The sequence below is a fragment of the Pelecanus crispus genome, chromosome 7 (genome assembly GCF_030463565.1).
Source record: "Pelecanus crispus isolate bPelCri1 chromosome 7, bPelCri1.pri, whole genome shotgun sequence".
Lineage (NCBI taxonomy): Eukaryota > Metazoa > Chordata > Aves > Pelecaniformes > Pelecanidae > Pelecanus > Pelecanus crispus.
The window spans coordinates 21,677,557-21,700,611 of record NC_134649.1 but is presented as its reverse complement, the minus strand read 5'-3'; the positions used below and the strand labels follow the sequence as shown (position 1 = coordinate 21,700,611).

General features: G+C 35.5%; 1 protein-coding gene across 1 annotated transcript in view; it reads left to right on the top strand.

Moving 5' to 3' along the window:
- SCAPER (S-phase cyclin A associated protein in the ER) overlaps positions 1–23,055 on the top strand; it is a 174,268-nt gene that overhangs the window by 33,391 nt on the left and 117,822 nt on the right. Inside the window, exons 7-17 of the mRNA XM_075713679.1 lie at positions 855–971; positions 3,552–3,712; positions 11,165–11,427; positions 11,884–12,120; positions 13,657–13,827; positions 14,411–14,486; positions 14,949–15,066; positions 15,402–15,513; positions 15,970–16,110; positions 18,959–19,114; positions 22,330–22,472. Coding sequence (XP_075569794.1) covers positions 855–971; positions 3,552–3,712; positions 11,165–11,427; positions 11,884–12,120; positions 13,657–13,827; positions 14,411–14,486; positions 14,949–15,066; positions 15,402–15,513; positions 15,970–16,110; positions 18,959–19,114; positions 22,330–22,472 — 1,695 coding nt within the window. The remainder of the gene's footprint in view (positions 1–854; positions 972–3,551; positions 3,713–11,164; positions 11,428–11,883; positions 12,121–13,656; positions 13,828–14,410; positions 14,487–14,948; positions 15,067–15,401; positions 15,514–15,969; positions 16,111–18,958; positions 19,115–22,329; positions 22,473–23,055) is intronic.

Genomic DNA, 23,055 nt, shown 5'->3' with positions numbered 1-23,055 from the left:
AGGTTGTTAATCCTGCCAGTAGTACTGGAACCAGTTAAAAAAATAATTTATGTAAGTGCTTTTCAGAATCTGTCTTCATCAGCAGTGGGTTCTACAAGTTTGATTTTGTTTTTAATTGCCAGTTGTAGTTTTCATGTAATCAGATAGCTTCTGGAGTAAGGGTTAAAAAAGAAAATAGCGTCAGCTTCAATGAAATGCATAATGAAACTGCTACTTTAGCTTCTGCTTCAGACTGTGTCTGTTTGAACGAGAGCATTTTATGTTAGTGGCAGTTAACTTAAATCAACCTGTTCAATTATCTTTGCAAGTACACATTTATCAGTAAATGTTATTGCTGACAAAATTTGGTATGTTGGTAATACAATAGAAGGAGTGGAAGGTGGTATATTTGTTTAGTTCTAAATTTTTTTTATATATATATACTGGAGATATTTGATACCTATATTAACCAAAGCAGCATTTGAACTGTATTGAACGCTCTGTTACACGGGATGGGAAAACCTAGGGTACCGTAAATGGTTGTGGCCTTTTATGTGCATTGTTATTGTGACTAGAACTAGAGGATATTTCTAGTCTTACACCTGATCCTTTCCTTTTAACTGGCTGGTTTGATGTTTGGTCCCAGACTGACATTTAAAATAAGCCTGTAGTCTTGAGACTATGCATTGTTTTTGAGATGAGTCTGGTTAATACAGTTTGGAGTTGGAATAGAAACGATTGCTAAGATGTGTGATTAAATTCAGCAGTATTCATTAATACTTTATAGGATTTGTCAGTGCTGTTTTTCGTTTAAGGTGATAGAGGAGTAGTTATTGCGAATTTTATTTTTATATTTTTCTTTCCTGAATTTGCAGACCTACTTCGTTAGCCTGGGAAGTAAAGAAAATGTCTCCAGGACGCCATGTGATTCCAAGTCCATCAACAGATAGAATTAGTGTGACATCAAATGCTCGAAGAAGTTTAAATTTTGGGTATGAAACCAGATCATAAGCTTATTAAAGCTAAAATAAGGATGCATTTGAAGCAGAGTTCATGAATAAACTATTTTGCTATAGTAGTCAGTATATTGTTTTGCTGTTCATTGTCATATATGCAATTACTTGCATTCATGAAAGAAAAGCACAAGGTTTATAAAAGAAAATCCTATCAAGGACTTAATTTTTTACATACTTTGTTATATATTTAATTACTGGTCATTCCAAAGACCTGAAGTTAAAATACAATTAGTGTATTTCATGTTATCTCTTTAATAGTCCCTTCCCACTACAAAACAAAGATCAAAATGTCTGTAATTGGCATTTTAAAATTGCCAGTGTATGCAATGTGAATGGCTAGCTGAATGTACGAAAGTAAATGTAGGTCAAAAAGAGTGAATGTAAACTGAAATTATTATGATTCTGGTGAATAGCAAAACTGATACTAGTTTAAGTATGGAACATATTATGTACTACAATAAAGCATCTTTTACTTGTTAAAATGAAAATGGCTGTTTGAAAGCAGTGCAACAAAAATGTGCATAAACACCATTTTAGAGCAGCACTGTCTGGTGCTGTTTCAGTTCTGGAGAGCACGTATGTGTCCAATTTAAATCTGTCTCAGGGTGTGTTTTTTTAATTCATTCAGGTTTGTTGGGATCTAGAGCACATACTACATTGTTTCATAGGTGGTTACAAGTCCTCAGCAGAAATGTAATCTTAGAATATTTGGTCAGTACCTCTGAGTATTGAGCTCTCTTAAATTTTGAATGTCAAATATTTCTACAAAAATATTAAAAACTGTGTTTGGTGAAAAAAATTGCTCCACCGTTGCTAGTCTTTTTGTACATGTATGTATTGATACCTACCTGACAACATTCGAGAGGTGTCTGCTTAAATGCATGATGGTGGGGAGAAAATATGCACAAGTAGTCAAATGAAAAAATTTTTTTTTTGTACGTAATTACATGTTGCTATTGTTGTTGGAGCTGTTTTATTCACCATCACAGGGAGATGATTAGCAACTGTGTGTGTTAAAGCAGCTAATAACAAGATGAATTTTCTGTCCTTCAGATTGCAAACTTTTTCTTCTGTCTTAGTCTGCTTGTATGTCTCAAAGCAAGGCAACGCCAGACAACTACAAGATTTTGTGTGCGTTTGAGAAAATAGGATAGAAAATAAAGGTTTAGACATACTTGGTACTATGGAAATTTTTGTACATTCCTAGAATGCTAGGAATTATTAGGAAAGGAATAGAGGAGGTTGTTGTTGTACTACTATAGAAATTCATGGTGAATGACTCACGCCTTTGATGTGTTTAATAAAGTACAACTTTTCAGTGTAAATTGCTGCAACCTGGAGAGTGTGCCAAAGGAAAAGTCATTCTGTACTGCATGGTTCTGACAGTCTCTTTGCTCAGCTGTATGTAAGTACCAGAGACAGGGTACGGGGCTTGGCCTCTTTTCCTGGTTTTCTTGTAAGAAATACTGCATAGGATCAATGGGGATTATTAAAAACAAATAAACCAACCAGCCAGGTTTTTATAATTTATGGAATTATTCCTGATAGGTTTTTTGATGACTGACTTGATAAAAATAGGAAATAATGACAAATTGACATCTCACTGGGCTTAAAATAAGTGTACAGTCTAGTTATATGGAGGCTTTCTACACATTTGTTTGAAGCTTGCAGGATCTCCATTTCTTTATCCTTGGTTTGTTTTGGCTAATGGGGCAGCTGGATTTGTTGGACTGTTTTAATCAATGTTGTAAAGCTGGGAAGAGAAATCAGTTGTATGATTGCAGATAAAATGACTCCTGTTACGGAAGAGAATTGGACACTTCTTGAACATGTGTTTCTGGAACGAATGTTACCATTTTCCAATTTAAAAAAATTTTGCTTGCATTCACTGAAATAAAACTATATAGGATTTTTGCTCTAAACCTTGTGCAGAAAGTGGCAGCTTTTTACAAAAAGCAAAACAAAATAATTTAAAAAACACTACAATTCTGTCCATCCAGAAATTCAAGCTTTAGGCAGTCATTTGGATCTTTCTGAAAGTTAACAGAATGCCCTTCCAGATTTACAATTTGTTTGCTAAAGAAATAATAGAAAATAGATCTATTCTTTTATTTACTTAACCTTGGAACAGAGTACTTTATGGATTTGTGTGATCTACATTTACAATTAAATCTACACTTTTTTGGACTCCTTGCACATATACTCCTCGTATTGGTAACGGTTGCCGCCCATTCTGTACAGTTCATTGATGCCGTTGGGCAGGACCCAGGAAGATGCAATAGAAGATCTGGTACATTTGGCTGTAAATATTCACCATATGTTTATTTTTATGATTTCAAAATTTAGTATCAGAGAATGTTTCTTGTGGGAATTGTTTGTCCATCACTGCAGTGCTGCATGTTTCTTCAGCCACTAGACATTTTTACAATTTCGGAACTAGCTCTCAGTCTGAATCAGTGAACACCAAGATCAAGGAGAGAGTGTCCTGACGAAATTTTCTAATGAACCATTCTGTTACTTGATTAAACACTAAAAAGAGCTATGACTTTCATTTAGGAACCCTGCAGTGACAATTTCTGCAACACGCCTGGCTCCTTCTGGTGTAAGTTGGGCTGATAAGGTGAAAGCCAGTCATGGAACTAAAGCTGCCAATCCTGAGCTAGCAACAGCACAAACCTGTCTGCCACCTCCAGTACAGAAGTCATCGCGGAAAAATGGCAAGTCTCTCCGAGTGGCTTAAATTATGTTCACAAACTGTGTGGTATAAAATTAGTTCAGAGTATGATGACCTATTTTCAAACCAAAATTAAATATAATTTTGCAAAATACAATGTTTAAATTAAGTATCGAGATAAAAGATTAATGCAGCCTTACATTATCATTGTAATAGTTACGTTTGGGACAAAGTTGTGTTTTCATGTGTAGGCAAATTCCACTGTATTTCCACTAACTAGAATTTCATCTGTTAAAATACCAGTACATAACACCCCAAGAAGTGAAAGGTCTTTAGTCACAAACTGATAATCTAACTGACTGCCGTTTGGAATGGTTTAACAATATAAAGAATAATACATGTCCAGGAATCCGTAAAAGAGCTCAAGATAGTTTTATGTGCCCAGGGAGATGATGTTATCAGAGATGTGCTGAAGTAACAACTGGTGTTTTTTTCCTTGAAGACAAGAATGACCACATTCAGTTATGAATTTTTTCTCTGAAGATTCTCCTTGGAGAATGCTTGATGCCAGGGTCTTTTTCTTCTAGAAAAGATTTGTTTAGATGTAGACATAAAAAACTTTAAGTTTGGTTTATAAAGTTAGTTTCTTTGCACACACTGGAACCCTGAAATTGTCTTCAGAGATGCATTTTTTTCCATTTAGTTTTTTCGTGCGTAGTCCCAGATGACTTTCTGCAAAAGCAACAGGCAGGATATAGAAATGGATATTAAAAAAACAACAACAAAAAAAAAACCCATAAGAACCCACTAAAAAGAAATGTTCATAATTTGATTTTTAAAAAGAAAAGTTACTGTAACAGAGTGTATTAATTTAACATAGTTGTACGTTCAACCTAGTGGTAGTAGAAGTTATGTATAGTGGTTTGGAGACTTGTGGTATGTTATGGAACTACAATACCTTGTCCAAGTGTCTTGCAATTTAGCATAAGTGAGTTCAGTAGCATGCAGATTCTTATGCTTAGAAAAGAACAATCAAAACCGTACTCTAAAAGTGGTTGTTTGAATGGAATTGCTTGATGCTGTTTGCATGAGGGAGTGTCTTGCTGTATATAGTTGCAGTGAGCTGGCTTGAGAATAGTAGCAGTTTGGCTGAGTTTTCAACACTGTAACTGAAAGTGTAATTCCACTTTTAATTTTTGCCAGTAGTTGAAGCTGTTCATAACGAAACCCTTTTCTGTTGACTATCGCTCATATTAAAGCGACAGACTCAAAGCTGTTGTTAAAATACCTTTATTAGGGACTCTTGTGCGTAGAATTTCATTAGCTACACAGGGAATAAAACTGATCTGCACTTCCATATAGATAACATTTTTAAGAGGCTGAAAGGAAAACAAAATACCTTATCCTTATGTTAGTTTTAGGCATTTAAAGGGCTGAAGAGTGACTGTTGTGCTGTGTTTTATTGGCTGTTACATGCAGCTGATGAGCTCCAAAAAGAACAAAACCACTTAGGTCCTGTAGTACTGGCCTGTAAGTGTTCAGTAATTTTTAAAATCAAATATACTGTACAATTAAGACTTGAAACATTTCATTTTAAGAAAGAACAGTCATTCCTCCTAGAGGCTTTATTTATTCTTCAGAATCTTTTATCTCTGACATTAAACATTGGAGAACTTCAATTACTTTCTCATGGCTGAATTGTAATGTTTTTAACAAATCAAATTCTCTTTAGGAGCATGTCACCCTTTGTATGGAGGCTAGAATTACTTTGGTAAAATCAAATTAACCTCACTGATTGGAGGACAAGAGGATCTGTGAAGTTTACACAAAGGGAGTCACAAAGGCTCTTCACATGCATTATTGAAGCAGATATGAAGCTTGTGTATCATCTGCTCTGCCTGTCCACCAGCTAATGCACTCACAGTTGTTAGGTACATTCAGGCCTTGTGGGAGGGAGGATTCCTCCTGACACCCTCTAATGCTCTCTTGCCCCCCTAAAGCTCAGCTGGGGCTTACAGTGGCAAGATTTCCCTAAAACACTTTTTCTCCAGTGATTTCCAACAGCATTATCATTAGGTCTCACAATGGTTTGGTGAAGTGGACAAGTGGTATGATACTGTATCTGTTTCATGGTTGATAGAATTTCCAAATTTAGCTAAGTAAGTCCTTAGGGAGAGAGAAAAAGCATTATTTTTCCAGATATTTCTTTAAATTATTTTTTTTTCTGGATGCATAATTAAATGAGGTTAAATCATTTTATCTCATTTCCCTCATTAAACTCACAGATACCATCACTATTTTCATGAATTTAAAAAAATAGTAATTTTGTCTTTCACACTTGTGTTTTCTACAATATGAAATAGTCTAGTCTTATTGTCTGACCAGTTTATGGCAAGACAAAAGATGGGTTTAGTAACAGTAGTACACAGAGACAATAGCCTAGCATGAAATTAATTCCCAGGTGCTCATGGTAAGAGGTGAGATAGGTGATACAAGTTTAGAGTGTGTATTAAGACTGCAAGTAGGTGCTTACAATTAGAATAATTGCTTATTTTTCGTACATAACTTAGGAGAAAGGGCAGTCAAGAACATGTACCAGTCTCAGAAATATCGAATGTTTTCCTTTTGTTGCCAGACTTGAAATCTAGTTTTACTATTTAGTAGTATTGTCTTTCCTGTATTAATTGCTCATGTCCATAGTTGTGAGTAGATGTTCTTTGTAATGTAGCTAAGACTTGACTTTGCAGGACATACAGTCCTCTAAAGTTAAACTGACCTGGTTTGGGCTCAGGCATGGTGGCACCTGATCTTGTGGAAGGATGCATAACTTCTGCGTATTGAGAACAAGTTGCAGGAACATCATCACAGACAGCAAAGGGCAGTTTTTTCCTGACTGGACTGTCAAGTTCTTAAGCACGATTTCTGTTGAAAATTTTACATTCATTTTCTTTTTTTAATTTTTTTTCCCCTCTCCTGTTTTTTTGGTGACCGTTAAAAGTAGTCTGACAATTAACATCTCTAATTAAAGTCTTGCCTATTAACTCACCATCTCTTGTTATGGTTTGTAAATTTACTACTTCTTGCACTACTATATCTTCTCTGTGTTTTTTCACTTCTACTGTTGTGGTTTTCATGTCTTCTGCCCTGTAACCGTGTTTTGGCTGAGTTCATGTTTCTAGATTTGCTTCCAGATTCTCAAGTAATCATAGTTTTCTGAAGTGTCTCTCAGATACAGTAATACTACTCTAGATTTAAACAAAAAATTGGGGCTGAAGTTTAGTAATGACTGGGGAAGGTCAAATAGGCTTTGGTAGTATATTACTTGCAAGTAAATTTTTAAGTAGGGACACGCATCTCCTGAGGCAGAACTCCTAAGAGTTTTGCGCATACTTGCCTAGGTTTATTTTTTTGGTGGCTGCGTGGCCAGTTCTTCCAGATGGAGTAACTTTGAAAGAGTAAGGCCCTGGTGGCTATGAGAGCCTCAAGATAACAGATGGCTTGTCACTTCCATGTAATACAAGAGCAAGCAGGGACAGGGAAGTTCAAATGAAACTAGAGAATGATCAAGGTAGTCAAATGAATTATTCATTAACAAACTCTGGGAGTAATCAAACCCAGCATGTGATACTTGGCATGTGGAGATGGCTACTGGGCTATATGAAAAGAATTCCAGACTTAGGGGGGAAAAAAGGGAAGGAAGGGAGGAAGGGTGATGCCCTACTGAGTATTAACTTTGCTTCAGATTAGGAGCTATGTGATCTAATGTCAATAAATGTGTTAGCCTTGTAAAATTTCTGTTAAAAACGTGCCTGGAAATGACTGATTACTAAGCTTGTAAATGAATTAAAATGAAGAAGTAAATTCTTGTGCACAGATAGTTGTCAGATGGCATAAAACTGTTAAACTGATTCCAAATATTTCAACAGTCTGAATGCATGCTTGCATTAAAAACTGGTTTGTATTTCAAGAATTCACCAAACAATGTTCCTTCAAACACAGAACACGTTTCTGTGCTAAAATAATTTCACGAGTCTTGACTAATAATTATGAATCTGACAGTGAACAAATGCAGATTAAAAATTGAACATGTATGGCTTTTTCTAAAAGATTAATTCTTATTGTAGTAAGTGTGATTATGGCTTTGCCATGCTCTGAAGAATTTCACTCTGATTAATTATGTCATTTTAGAGTACTGAGATATGTGCCATGAAACAAGGAATGAACTAGGCAAGTAAGGCAAGAAATTTTTTTTTTTTTTTGGTAGAAGTAACTTCAGTAGATATTAGTAAAGGTATTAGTAGAAGTTAGTAGAAGATATTAGTACAATTACTATTTTTATATACATATATGACTAATATATCTTATTATCTAGATGTAAGTAAAACTCTCTTTAGGTAATAGATACTACTAAAGGGTGTCTCCTGATTTTTTTAATGTAGAAATGATGCCTTATATAAGAGCTGACTTCAATTTTCAGAACAACTAGGAGCGAAATCTTGCAACAATCTTGTTTCGCAAGTGACAAGCAAAAGGAATTGCAATCCAAAAGTCTGCTGCGGTGTAGCACTGGAGGTTTTTTTAATTTCAGCAGTCTGCTGAACAGTCTCTTTGTTGTCTGTATATTACTTGCCAGGGAAATTTCTTGGCCAATTTTTATAAGAAGCTATATACAGCAAAATCTTTGTGGTCCTACCAATTACAAAAGTCAGTGGGGTAGGAGCAGCTGTGATATACAAGGAGCCTAAGCAGCCCTTGATGTCCCACGTAATGCAGGGCGATATTCTACACAGGCTGTGTGCCTGGAGCTTTCTGCAGTAAATCTGTTTGTGATTCTTGCGGAATTAAAACCCTATTCCCTGGAGTATTGTTGGAGATAAGATTGTCTCTGAGAGGGTAATAACATGGATCGCTTGGTCCTGTAGGTAATAATATATTTTTCCATATAGAGATGAAGAAATGAAAATAAAGCCAAAGTTGCTTTAGGGGTCAAATGGAAAGTCTGTGGTAAAGCAAAAAATAAAATCCATATCTTTCTGACTGCCATTCCCCTCTCTAATCAGCGGCGCATACTGAAGCATGTGCAAGGGCACATAATGGGAATCAACATAGAAAGGCTTTTTGCAGAGGTATGCTGTCTCTGGTTACCGTCAGTAATCTGAAGAGATCAGCTATAGTCATTCACACAAAGTTTTGGAATTTCGTTTACTTTAAAATATACCGTGAATTTTCTAGAGTAAAAGAGTTTCAACAGTAAAATATCAAATTGAATTATCTTTTTACGTCTGTCATATTACCACTATTGTTAAGGTTTGTGAACAATTATGTAGTTATGTAAAAACAGCTATTGCATGAGCCAAGATAAATTTCAGTATGGTCCTGTTAACTTCCCTGGTAACTCATGATTTACACCAGCCATTGGTCTAGGCTGTTGTGTTCCGTCCTGAGACGTTAGAAGAACCCTGTCATTAAATGAGCACTTAATGTTTGTAAAATGCTAGATGCCAAGGGTAGCAAAGTATGAAAATGCCATTAGTTCTGGTGTAGGCTAATTTCCAGTTTGCTGGTTACTGCTGATGTTGAACATCAGTTCAAGTCCACCTAGAGGTAGTTTAGTCCAGCAGGTAAAACGGCTTTATATTTACCTAAAATAATCTTCAATTTTATTGACAGTCCTATGACTGTGCCACTGCAGTGTTTTCTGCTATAGCACTTCTAGTGAAAGCGTTGGGACCAGAATTGCTGTACTTGTTTTAGAGTTGCCAGAAACACATGCACTGGAGGGAAATTTGAAAAGACTCAAGGGTTTTTGACCATGAAAATCATTGTTAAGACAGGCCCTTTTTATGTACTGTAAACTGCTTTAAAATAAACGTACATGTTCTGAAAGGAAGAAAAAGTATTTTATTCTCTCATCATCCCTATGGGTGTGTTGACTTGCCTATAGATGTTATTGGCAGTCCATAAAGTTGGTTCACTTCTTGTAACCTAACCATCATGTATTCTTCCTGAAAACAGGTGGTATTTTTAGAGATCATAACACTTGTATCTTATATTTTTTAAAGTACTTTATATTTTGCTTTTAAAAATCAGATCTCTAGAACTGCAAGTGTTAAGCCAGTCTTTAAGTTGGTAACGTGCAATTCATCATAATATAGAAATCATTCAGTTTTCTCACCACCCTTGGGTGTTTCAAATTACATTTTTTGACAACCAAGTAGACTCATTTATTCATATTTATGTTAAAGTTTAGTGTTTGAGCTCTGATCTTTATGTCTGAGCTACAGGAACATCTTTGTTAGTAAAAGCTTTAGAAACACTCAGAGAATTAGTTTTGTTATACCAGTTCTATTCTAGTCTAGATTTTTTTCCCTCTGTAAAGCAGGCAATTTAACATTGGTTTTTTGATTCTGTACTCCTCCAGGTGAAAATAGTCTCCCACACCCTTTTCTTCCTTTTCCATGAATGATCCTAAAAATAGCTTATGCCAAAAGTATATTGGAAAATACTGTGTGTAGTTAGTACTTGAGGGTTTTTTGCAAGAACTTTTGTTCAGCAAATAGACGCGTGAACTTACCTTTCACACTTGTGAGTTATACCATCAGGTCTCAAAAGAATCACTTACAGTCATTTCAAGATGTATGGGAAATTATGTGCTGGTATTAATTGCTGGCTACAAAAATGCTGTATGTGGAAAAGGGTGTTCACCTTGATATTCTAGAAATCTGATCACACTTAAGACCCGATACTTTAGGCAGACAAATGTAACTTTGAAGGCTTTTCAGGTATGTACCAAGATTAGATACCAGAAATGTTATCAGCAAGTTGTATTTAACAGCTATTTAGTCATCAGAGTAAATTGAAGTAAACTGCTCTTCTGTTTTCTCCTTCAATTTGCAATCCCACTGTAGCAATATTTTGCTATTTCCTGGAATCCAGGAAAACAAATTTTCCGAAAGCTGACACTGATTAGTGTATTTTTATTATCAGAATGAAACAAATGGAAAAAGTAAAGAAAACATTTCTGGAAGAATAGTAAGCCACATTCTGGACAATATTTTCCACACTAAGACGTGCAATTATGTCTGTGCTTGGAGAGATTTGCACTTTCACAAAAGGCCTCTAATGTTACTGTTGCTACAAAGAACAAGAGCGTGGTGCTTTGTTGTGCTTTGCCATCTTGTGAAATAACAACACAGGCATGAAAAGCTTAAGTACATGTTGCCATTTTTCACATGGTTTTGTGTACGAGTAGCTTGGCTTCTTGAAGTAACAGAACTGGTCCCATGAATAGAGTTCTTCAGTGTTTGTGAAACTGATAGCACTCCTTGAAGTAAAACTTTGCTAAAGAATATTTAATTGATTTTTTTAAATTGATTTTTAAAAACAACATTTTTATCACACAACTTGTGTGATACTGTAATAAAATAGTTGTTTATAATACTTCCATTTATAAGTCTCCCTTTCTTAGAATGTGGTGTTTTATTTTTTTATGTAGATCGAAAGGATGCAGAGGGCTGGGAAACGGTTCAGCGTGGAAGGCCTGTTCGATCTCGATCCACAGCTTTGGCAACAAAAACTCCTATAGCTGCAGAATCACCAAAGTCCAAAGGTGACAGTGACAAAGAAAATGTCATTTCACCACCATCAGCGAATAAGCGTGGGAGTTCACTCACTGACAGTGGTGCATCCAAAAGCACAGAGCTTGTACAGAAAGATCCTTTACATCAGTCTGAAGGTCCGCTTACTGAAAGGACTCAGGTCAGTACAGTTTTGAACTGTTTTCTAACCTTAATTCTTGCAACTTTTTATTTAGAGTATTTTCTAAAGGTAGTGTTGTGTAGAGCTTTTATTCACTAACCAGATTGGAAAAGGATTTAAAAATAATGACTATTTCAGTTACATTTATGGAAACGCATTAAGATGTTGGCACAAATAGGCAAGTTAAAAATCATGATGCGAACCATGTATTTTACCATGCTGTGGACAGATTTCCCATGTTTTCCAAAAACTCATGATTATGCACATCTCATACATAGAAGATTTCCAGTAGAAAGATCCGACTTTTGCAAGGTTATGAGCACCTGAAGTATATGTGAAGTTATTTGCCTCACTCACTGTAAGATTGTCAGGTATTTTGCTAAAATCCTTTTGACTCTCATGAGTTTAAAAATCAGTGTGTTACATTTCGTTAATTTTGCAAATGCCTCTTGTTAGTTCACAGCACATGCCTCAGAAGACAATGGGAGCACTGGCACACTGTTGCAACAAGATTCGTTACAAACAGTTTCTGAGATGCCTCCACTTCTCACAAATACTGACTTGACTTCAAAAAGACTGCAGATTAATGAAGCTTCCTCCCTGATCACTGGTACTATAGACCAGCATCAAACAGAAAAAACTGAAACTGAAATGGATCCCTCAGATATTTCAAATGTGAGTGCTGCCAGATTGGTAAGAAATCTTGTAAGATTTCTGAGTAAATAATAAATATAAGCCTTAATTTTCTCATGCTGTGTTGCACAGTGTTTATTGTTAGCCTGTTGTAGAAATTATAGAAAAGTCTATGAGGTACTTACTGTAGAAAAAATAATTTGTTGCACAGATACTTTTCATGATAGGATTTAATTCCAGTAAAGTCTTTGAACTTAAATTAGAAAGATATAAATGCGTTCTTTCGAATAGAGAGATCTGTGTTCTCATTACTTTTTTTTACATTTTTTACGTTTGCCATAATTTTTCATTTCCTTCCACTATCAATCATTAAGTCAGACTCTCATTAAATTCTTACTCCAGTTTTGCTAATTATTCAAACTAGAAACCCATGGGATATCAAAATTCTGTTAGAAACAAATGTGGGTCTCTGCCTTTTAAGACTAGCTGAACTGCTTTCTTGGGTCTTATATACAACTAGCAATTTGGGCGAATGTCATTCTTAAGCAACAAATGTGAAGTCAGTATTCTGTTTTTATGTGACTTCCTAAAAAGAATGTCCTTTCTTGTTTGTAGAATTCTGCAGGTTTCAAGGTGTGTCTGCTTTACTGGGATTCTCTGAGTGGAGAATTGCAGTAATGCTACGTAAAATACAGGTTACGCTTTCAAGTTACGTTTTATTTTGTTATTTTCAGAAACTAGATTAAAATCATGATTTGTAAAAGTTTTCCTGTAAATCGCTTTCCCTTTAACATCTTTTACAAACTGGACTCCTGCGAGGTAATTTCCAAGTCAAGTAGCTGTTCTTAGAGCTGATTTCTAGCATCTCATCCCTTAACATTGTTTCAGATTCTCAATTATTAACAGTTCAGGATTCTGACAGTTTGGTGGGATCTGTGTCTCTTGTGAGCATTTTACTACTTTGAACAGAGATTTGTGTATTGTGGCACATTGGTAGTGGGAGCGGAAATGAACCAGTTAGTACTGGATATTAGAGAAGAATACAATCACTCAGCATATTCAAGCTTACATTCTTGCCTAACTATCTTGTCATTCATGTTGAAAACCAAGTATAGCCTGAGATTCTGTTGTATTAACTACAGTAAAGTTTCCAGATACAGCATCTGCAGATTAATTTTCATCTTTAAATAATACTTTGGAGCATGATTCCTGTTCTGGAGATAACAGCAGAGCATGCTATTAATGTTTCAGAGTATGCATTGCTTAGTTCCTAAGACTAGGTATTTAAAAGAATAATTAGAGAAAAACTGTCTTTGTTGCTTTTAATGACAGCGCTCATGTAATATGTTTTGGAATTATGTGAATGATAACTAATTTCATAGGTGTTTCATGTAGCTATTAAATGAGTTCATAGTTGCTAGCAGTTTTAGTGGTGTTTATAGTTCAGTTACCTTCACAAAATATAGCAGTAAAGGCACTACAAGTAATTAGAAGTTGAACAAAATATCATGTAATTCATATTAATTATATGGAAATTACTTTTTTTGTCCCTGGTACTGATTTCAGGGTTTTTTTCTGGTCTCATGTTTCCTACAGTCTATGGCAGAAGTCCTTGCTAAGAAAGAAGAGTTAGCAGATCGCCTGGAAAAGGCAAATGAAGAAGCCATTGCTAGTGCTATTGCAGAAGAAGAGCAATTAACTAGAGAGATTGAGGCAGAGGAAAACAATGACATTAATATCGAGACTGACAATGATAGCGATTTCTCTGTGAGTGTTCAATTTATTTTAAAGTACCCAACTTCAAGCTGTCTTTGATGTCAGTGAAGTATGAATATAGAATTTGTTAGTGTTTGGGTTTACATTAATGTAATCTGTTTTACATGCAAATAAAGTAAATAGTGTAATGTAATAATTATATCACTGTCTAAGGTATATTTAGTCTTAATAAGCTCAGCAGCACAGTGGTACAAAGGCCTCTGATGTTGCAGTCATTGTCCTGCTGCCTATTTCTGTGTGTGAAACTGGGAGAGCTGGAAGTTGTTATTTTCATTGCTACTACACAGGAGCTACTCTAGGTGAAGCAGAAGTCTCCCTTTCTACTGTCAAAACCAGCGGGAACAGCATCTGTCTCTGAGATAGAATCATAGAATCATTTAGGTTGGAAAAGACCTTTAAGATCATCCAGTCCAACCATTAACCTAACATTACCAAGTCCACACTAAACCAATTGAGATGGCTAGTTCAGTTGAGAAACATTGCTGAATATCACTAAGTTGGCACTGTTTAATATGTGTGTACACATGCGCATTAAGGTTTACGTTTTTACTGTCTGGATCGTATTAAATTTCAGGCTAGTATGGGCAACGGAAGCATATCTTTCTGCGGTATGTCTATGGACTGGAATGACGTTCTGGCAGATTATGAAGGTAAATTTTCATATGTTACTGTGCTTATGTTGAAATTACAGCAAAATTCAGAAAAATGCCCGTTTTACTCATGGCCACTTAAGGTTTCAGAAGATCCCCCTAACATCTAAATATTATTCCAAGTTATGTTATTTTTTAATGTTATTTCCTTAGGAAAGATGGACTTGTATGTTCACACTGTCTGTGTGTCTTTGTTCTTCAGCTCTCTTCCCCCATTTCTTTATTACGATTTTAAAATTTGTTACCAAGTTTTATCTTAACATTTGGATAAAAGTGTAGTAAAATCATTAGGTGTTGAAAAGGCACAGGGATTAGAAATGCTTCAGTCTGTGTTTGCACCTTACTTAGGCTCAAGAGGACCCATTTGAGAGAGACTTTGAAGAGGAGCTAAGCCTCATTAGTTGCACTTCTCCCAGAATAGTGTGTTTACATTATCTAAGTCTTTGTTTTCTTTATGTACAGCTCGTGAATCATGGCGCCAGAGTAATTCTTGGGGAGACAGAGTGGAAGAAGAGCCTGCACGTCCACCTGGACATGGAATACACATGCATGAGAAGCTGTCATCACCGTCACGCAAAAGGTTTTAGAGTTGTTACCTGTCTTGATTAGTCAGGCAAAACAAGCAACCAGATTCATGGCTGCACAAAACTGTTCATAAATTTACTTTCTTTAGGTCTGTGGGTGGAAAGCGTTATTGAAATCAATATATTATTTTCATAACAAGCTAGGTTCATGCTACATTGTCCAGCAAATAAAGATTTGAAGACTAGAAGAACAGTATTTACATTTAGGGGAAATAATTGCCCTCCAGTGGCCTGTTCATTTTCCCTTACTGAAAATGACAGAAACGTTTGCAACGCTGTCAGTTAATGTTGTCTCACTTGCTTTTGTTCTGCTGTGTTTTTTTATTAAAAGAACAATAGCAGAGTCCAAAAAGAAACATGAAGAGAAACAAATGAAAGCTCAACAGCTGAGAGAAAAGTTACGTGAAGAAAAGACACTGAAGCTTCAAAAATTGATGGAGAGGGTAAGCTTTCTATAATACAAAGGAGCTGGTCTGCTGCCTTTCAGAAAAGCTTTTTTCCCCACATAGTCTCGAAATATTAGAGATTAAAACTAACTCTGGGTCTGAGCTCACATAGTTTTCACAGATGACTCATGCAGATGACTCATGCATCACAGATATTAAAGCATTATTTCAAATCATGAACTTCTGTGAGAGTGTTGCTGACATACTGTACTGACTCAGGTTCAGGGAAGGCATGAAATGTGTTGCATGTATCCAACATAAAGGCTGAAACTCACCAAACTAAAGCACTTACCAAATCAGTGTACTTTGGGTTAAACTTAATGCAGGCTTTGTGTAGGGCATGAAAATGTTCTATTACTGCAAATAAAGCCACAAATATTAGAAAATTCTGAGTAAAATTCAGGCCCTATTTTTAGTTACTGTATTAGCAATGTATTTGCTCATTATATACAGGAGAAAGATGTACGGAAATGGAAAGAAGAATTATTAGATCAAAGACGCAGGATGATGGAGGAAAAATTACTCCATGCAGAATTTAAACGTGAAGTGCAGCTACAAGCAATTGTGAAAAAAGCACAAGAGGAAGAAGCTAAGGTACGTTATTTTGTTTTAAAGGGGAACTGTTTAATAGTTATGCTTGTATATGTTTTGTACCACAGAGCACTCTGAAGGAGGTTGTGAAGTATGATGCAAGTTTGGTCTGAACACGTGTGAACCATGAAGCGGATAAATGCTGACCTCTAAACTGGACAATTTTTCTCTAATATGAATTTAAAATTTAATTAGCTGTTATTAGACATCATGGTGGGTTGGACTGGAAGAAAAAATGGGTTGAAATAAAGAGCTGATAGTAGTCTTGCTGCATTTGTTCCTCATAGAGAGTATAGCAGCATTTTCGGTGATAACTAGTCCTTCTGGAAGGAGTCGAAGATCTGATTATCAATTCTCTGCTTTCCAGCATGTAGAATGAGAATTGGGGAGAGCTCATTGCTCTTCTCCTTTGTTAAACATCCATTTTAGATCCAGCATTCTGTATCCTTAAACAGTAGTTCTGTTGCTGTGTTTTGTACTGCTAATATTGTTAAACAGTTGGAAATAAATAAAAACCTACAGTTAACACATGGCAGTTATTCTAAAGTAAGTATTTTTTTTAGTACTCTTCTGACTTTAATACCTAACTTCATAAGACGAGCACTAGATGAATGCTTTTTGGTTTACCTTATTTGTATTACTTTGATAAACATTGTTGTGGTTTAACCCCAGATGGCAAATAAGCACCACACAGCTGCTCACTCACTCCCCTCCTTGTCCTGGTGGGATGGGGGAGAGAATGGGAAGTGTAAAGATGAGAAATCTGATGGGTTGAGATAAAAAGAGTTTCATAATTGGAAAAAAAAAAAAAAATTGTAAGGAAAATAACAGAGAGAAATAATACCCAAGAAAGACAAGCAATGCAAATGAAAACAATTGCTCACCACCAACCAACTGATGCCCAGCCAGTCCCTGAGCAGTGGCACCCCCCGCCAACCTCCACCCACCCCCCCCGCGCCGATTTTATTGCTGAGCATGATGTCATATGGTACGGAACATCCCTTTGGTCAGTTGGCGTCACCTGTCCTGGCTGTGTTCCCTCTCCACTTCTTGTGCACGCCCAGCCTACTCGCTGGCAGGTGGTGCGCGAAGCGGCAGAGGCCTTGACTCTGTGTAAGCACTGCTCAGCAGTAATGAAAACATCCCTGTATTATATCCCTGTATATCAACACTGTTTCCAGACAAATCCAAAAGATAGCCCCATACTAGCTACTATGAAGAAAATTAACTCTATCCCAGCAAAACTAGCGCAATATAAATGAAATATTTTATTTTAAAGACTGTTTTTCCCAAGTCAACGTACATGCATCTCCTTAAAACTCAGATGTTACATTATATAATGTAACATTTATCTCAGCTGTCATCGATGCAGCTGTTCATCTGTATTTAAGATAAGCACACAAAACTGATTTAGCTTTTTTACTTAGTTGCTGTTTCCATCTCTTGGATTAAAATGATTTCTAGATCAGTCTAACATACCTTCATTATTATTTCATTACACCGGTGTGACTTCTATAATCATATTAACTAAATCACACTTGCCATAATTCCCCAGCTAAGCAGATGTTTCAAGGATTTTGTGTGTTTAAATGTGTAAGATCTGCTGCCTCTTGAGGTTCTTGTGTTCTGGAAATAAAGGTTAATTGAGCCAGAAGGCTTTAGAGAAATAGCTGATGAGTAGTATAGCTGAAGACTGGTAACTGTTGCTCCCCAATTGGTTATCTTAATTCCCAGCGCTTACTTGTTTACTGAACTGTGAAATCCATTCTGTAAATGTATTCTAGTCAGTAAACAAGCAACAAAAATATCCTACCACCCTTTACATGATGTGTTGTTGTCTCTGCATGTATCTTATCTTTACTCATTTCTTTTGTGGATTCAGACAGAGCATGAACTTTGAGTACAGCAAAAGAATTTCTGTTTCAGTCATAGGTTTGAGTATGGTTTATAGCTGATAAATTTTTATGATTTTTCCTTAATAAATTTGGTTCTAAAATTTTTATTTTATTAAATCAAAGTTAAGTTAAATAAGAGCTTAATTTTTCCCATCCCTATAAATTTCTAAAGCTTTTGCATTTAAAAGCCTGAAGTTGACAAGAATTTTGTTCAGGAACCTTATAGCAAGGACAAAATATTGATTACCTTCATGAACCTAATTAGTAGAAAAGCATATTCTTTGATATTTTTAGTATACACATTAAAGTACTTTTTAAGTTAGCCTTTTCATATTATTTTCTTTTTTTATTCTTGTGTATTGGACTGTCCTGTGGTTGAGAAAAATAATATATGTTTGTGAAACAGGCTATACTGATAAGAAATACTAAGACAATGAGCTTGTTCAGTTTTTTTCTCATTCATAGTATGTATAGTTTCACTTTTTTGTTCAGTAAGTACCAATATATTTAAAGTTAGATCAGAAGACCTTTTGGATTCTACTAACACTTATACTGATTTATCAAGCTAGGTCTTAACATTCCACATTTTGTGAATCAAAGAATAGACTAATGAAGTCTCATTGCTGAGAAAACTGGGAAGATTTTCCTGGTATTTAGCCATAGTTTCTTGTTTTTCTGATACAATTCAATTTCTCTTTTGTACACCATGGGTTATCCTGTTTAGGAAAGAAAGAAAGGGGGGGGGGGGAAGGCCAAAACCCAAAACAACAACAAGAAAAAAACCCAACAAAAAACCAAAGCCTTATTCTCAACTTGGTAGTTCTCCAGCCCATTCTGGAGAAATGTCCCATTGGTTTAATTATGAAATGGGTATTTAACAAATGGATGGAATTCACTAGGAATGAAACTTATTTCAACTTCTCAGATCTTTTCTTACACTTTCTGATTATTTTCAGGTAAATGAAATTGCATTTATAAACACCTTAGAAGCTCAGAACAAACGTCATGATGTGTTGAATAAACTAAAAGAATATGAACAACGCTTAAATGAATTGCAAGAAGAACGTCAACGAAGACAAGAGGAAAAACAAGCACGTGATGAAGCAGTTCAGGTATAATGTATCTGTAGTTGCAGGGGGACAATGAAATACATATTTGTTTCTCATTTTGGCCATTCAGTCTTTGCTGTCTGTCTTACCTCCTTTGTTCAACTTCAGAAAAGTATAATAAGTTTCTGCTTTATAATGTTTCAGCAGTAAAGAAGGAGAAAGGTAAGCCTTAAAGTCACTATAGCAGAGGTATTATAGATACTGGGTAGATGATTCATGCCTGTCTTAAACAACTTCTTTTAAAAATGTTTGTTACTCCATTATAAGAAAAGCCTTGTTTTGGTAACACTTAAAACTTTGAGAGAGGAAACAGAAAAATATTCCTTATAATGTGCCTGCTGTCATTATACTTCTTACAGGATCAGTGAAAACCACAATGCAAATGTGTTTGTGTTCCTGGAATCCTGGTGTGGGTTGTTTTTTGGGGTTTGGGGTTTTTTTTGTTGGTTTATTTTAATACAGCGTTCCAATGCTAAGTTTTCCCAGCCCCACGCATCCACTTTTTTGGCACTGTTCTCTATGTTAGAATTTGAAACATAAGTTTTCTTCTTATATAAACTCCTCCTCCCTCTCTATATGTGCCTCAGATCACAACTGTAGATCACCTGTGAATCCAGCTTCTGACAGAGCTTAGTACGTAGCATTAGCAGCTGATCCTATCTCCTTGTTGAAAAATGGGGCACGTTACTGACTTCGTGGCTCAGAAGCCATTTTTGAGACAGAAGGTACTCCAAAAGCGCTGGATAAAACTCTTTTTGAGAGAATGTATTAATAAAAGTTTCTGGATTTGCAAGGGTTGATTGCGTTATCAGTGAAAAGTACGCTTCCGGATTGTTTATAAAAATCTGATCTCAGTGGTCCTGGTTTTTGTAGTTACTCATACTCCCTTACTCTAGAATGCAGCTTTTCTGGAGTCTGTTTTTGGTATTTTGGGCATTTTTAACTCTTTCTTGTCTCTCTCTCCCCCCCCTTTTTTTTCTTTTTTTTTTTTTGTCCTTTCCTGGGCTGTGTAGGTATTAGATTGTTCTTAGGCTGGTAGTTGAACTAGAACAAACACTGCAGACAGGCTTTCACTACTAAATCCCACTTAGGACCACGCTGTTCTCTCTGTATCCTTTCTGCCAGACCAAGGATCAAACTGATGCTTCCTGCTCTGTTTTTTTTCATGCAAAAGTTGCTTAACAGTTGAGCAAAACCCTATATTTTGAGGTATGCTGTAGCTTCCCCTGCTGTCCTCTATAAGTGTATTCCCCTCATGGGAGAGCTTTTCCTGCACTGTTGTGGAGCTGGACCCACTCCCAGTATAACAACTTTTTTAGCAGTTAGTAAGTATGTTCATACTGAACTGAAATGAATCATGAGAGTTCTGGCCTGTAAGTATGCATTTAACTTCATGCAAAAACTCCTAAAACACTGGAAGAATACAACACTTCTAAACGTAACTACTTTATGTTTACTGTAGCAGTGATGGACTTTTAATATACATCATTTAAAATCACAAGGATTCAAAAAAAGGTATAAAATTTCAGTATCTATGGAAACTGGGCTGCTTCTGTTTATCTACCTGAACAATGTCTTTGTCAACCTCAAGTATTTCTCAGATGCATTCAATAAAATCTTCTTGCTTCTTCCTGACACCAAATTCTGCAGATTCACCTTTAAACCTTTCCTTCCATCAAGCTTATTTTAACTTTTTAATTACAAGACCTACTGCAGATTTTTTTTCAGTTTTTACTTGCTTTTCCTTTTAGTAGCAATGGTGCCTAATTCAAAATGGTACCTAATTCAAAGCTCTACTGGTCCATTTCCAAATGCCGCCTTAAAGGTCTTTGTAGGGAATGTCCACCAGAACTAGTATTTGTTTTGTGATGCACTGGGTGTATTCTATAAAACAGTTTGCATTCTTATTGATTTAATAGTACAGTTGCAGTAAAGTATGCCATATCTTATTTTATTATTATTTTTATCTTATTTATTTTATTAAGAAGGAAATTAATGTATTTGTGCAATGCTGATACTGAAACTTTATGCATGAAAGAATATGGTTACTGTGAAAGCCACCGCTTTGGTTATCCATTACCAAGCTATATTGCTTGTGGAGATGAAGACAGTGCAGTTAACATCATATTCACTAATATAAAATGCTGTGCATGAAACAAAAAAAGTTCACTTATTTTTGTAGTTCTTCATTTCTTGAATAAAATAAAGCATAAGGTTAATGTTTTCTGCTTTTAATATGTCTACGTTTTTGTAAAGCAAATATTTAAGAATGCGGGGCCCTCATTTAACCATGTGAAAATGTTCATCTTTCCAGCAAGTTTTGGTCTGTGCTAATGAAATCTCATACTGTCTCCTGAAAGGAAGATAATTTATTTGCTAGTATAGTGATGTGATTTTACAGCTCTGGAGCTTGTGGCAAGGAGTATATTTTAAAAATGTGTTTAAATATCTTTTTTTCATTTATGCTGTCATATAAAACAGACTTAATTTTTCAGCAAGATAAGAATTTGAAGAACACATTAAACACCCATTTTTTCCCAGACTTTCAGCTAAGCCAAATAATCACATTTCCTCTTAGTAAAACTCACCAACTTAATGTCTACTTATAAATGGCTTATATGAGGTTTCAAACATGCTTTATTTTTACATTTGTTGCTGATAGAAGTATAGCCATTCTGTCAGAAAGGTTTACAATACTGTGCACAGTTTCTTAATTAGTCAGAAAAAAGTAAAAACTGAGTAGTGAGAAAGGAATCATATATTCGGTGGAAGCGCAAAAATAAATTGTCAAAATCCATTTTGTTCTTTAATATCATTCAGACAGTTTCAGAATCATAATTTAAATATTAATATTGCATGGGAGCATATGTGATTTCTACATCACCTGTATCTGGTGGAATGTTTGAAATATTCTCAAATACTCTCATTAATGAACTAGTTTTATAAGCTTTTGTAGTGGATAGACTTTTTCAGGATGAGAAAAATATTTGCCAACTAATATGTAGCTTAGTTCATACAACTGTGCTTTTCAATGTATGTTCAAGCTTCTGAACATACTCATATTTGCATATTATTCCTTTATCTAATAAAAGTGCAGTTCTTACTCCATCATGAAAGTAAGATAAAATTCTATAAGCAGATGTTAAAATACAGTTTCTGTTAATTCCTTTTTGGTTTTTTCCTAAAAGAAAAGTTAGAATTTACTTTTCTATAACTAGGAGCGCAAAAGAGCCCTGGAAGCAGAACGGCAAGCCCGAGTTGAGGAGCTGCTGATGAAGAGGAAAGAACAAGAAGCACGGATTGAACAGCAGAGGCAAGAGAAAGAAAAAGCACGAGAAGATGCTGCACGGGAGAGGGCCAGGTAACTGTACAATAATTTTGTGGGTTCCCTGCCCTTCACTGTTATCCTTTCCAGTAAACTGTAGCTTCTGTCTTAACAACAACAGTACCTTCTTAGCTATTCAGGCTTAGTATTTTTAATAGTAACATTAATAAATATTCTTGATGAATGTTTTGGAAGAAGAAATCAGGTGAGTAATCATAAATTCTGTAATAGATTTTTGTATTCCTTAGATACATGCACAATATAACATGAAAGGCTGTATTTTATAATATTCATCTTAGTTTTATTGCTAACAAGACCTTTTAATAATTTGCCTTTTTCATATTTTAGCTTAGTTTTCAAAGGAAGCAAGATTAATGTCCCTATGTTCCCCATTTCCTCCACCCTCAGTAACTTTTGGATTTACTGTCATCAATTTGAGTTCACCTTTTTGTAGACGCCAGAGATTACATTTGTGAGGCACAAAGCCTGGAAATCAGGCTTCATTAATTCTACTGCCTATGAACTACTTGGTTTATGTTGTTGCCCATAATCAAAAGTTCTTAAATGGGTTTTCATATGGGCTCTTCTCTCTCTCTCTCATGAGCCAAATACGAGGTGC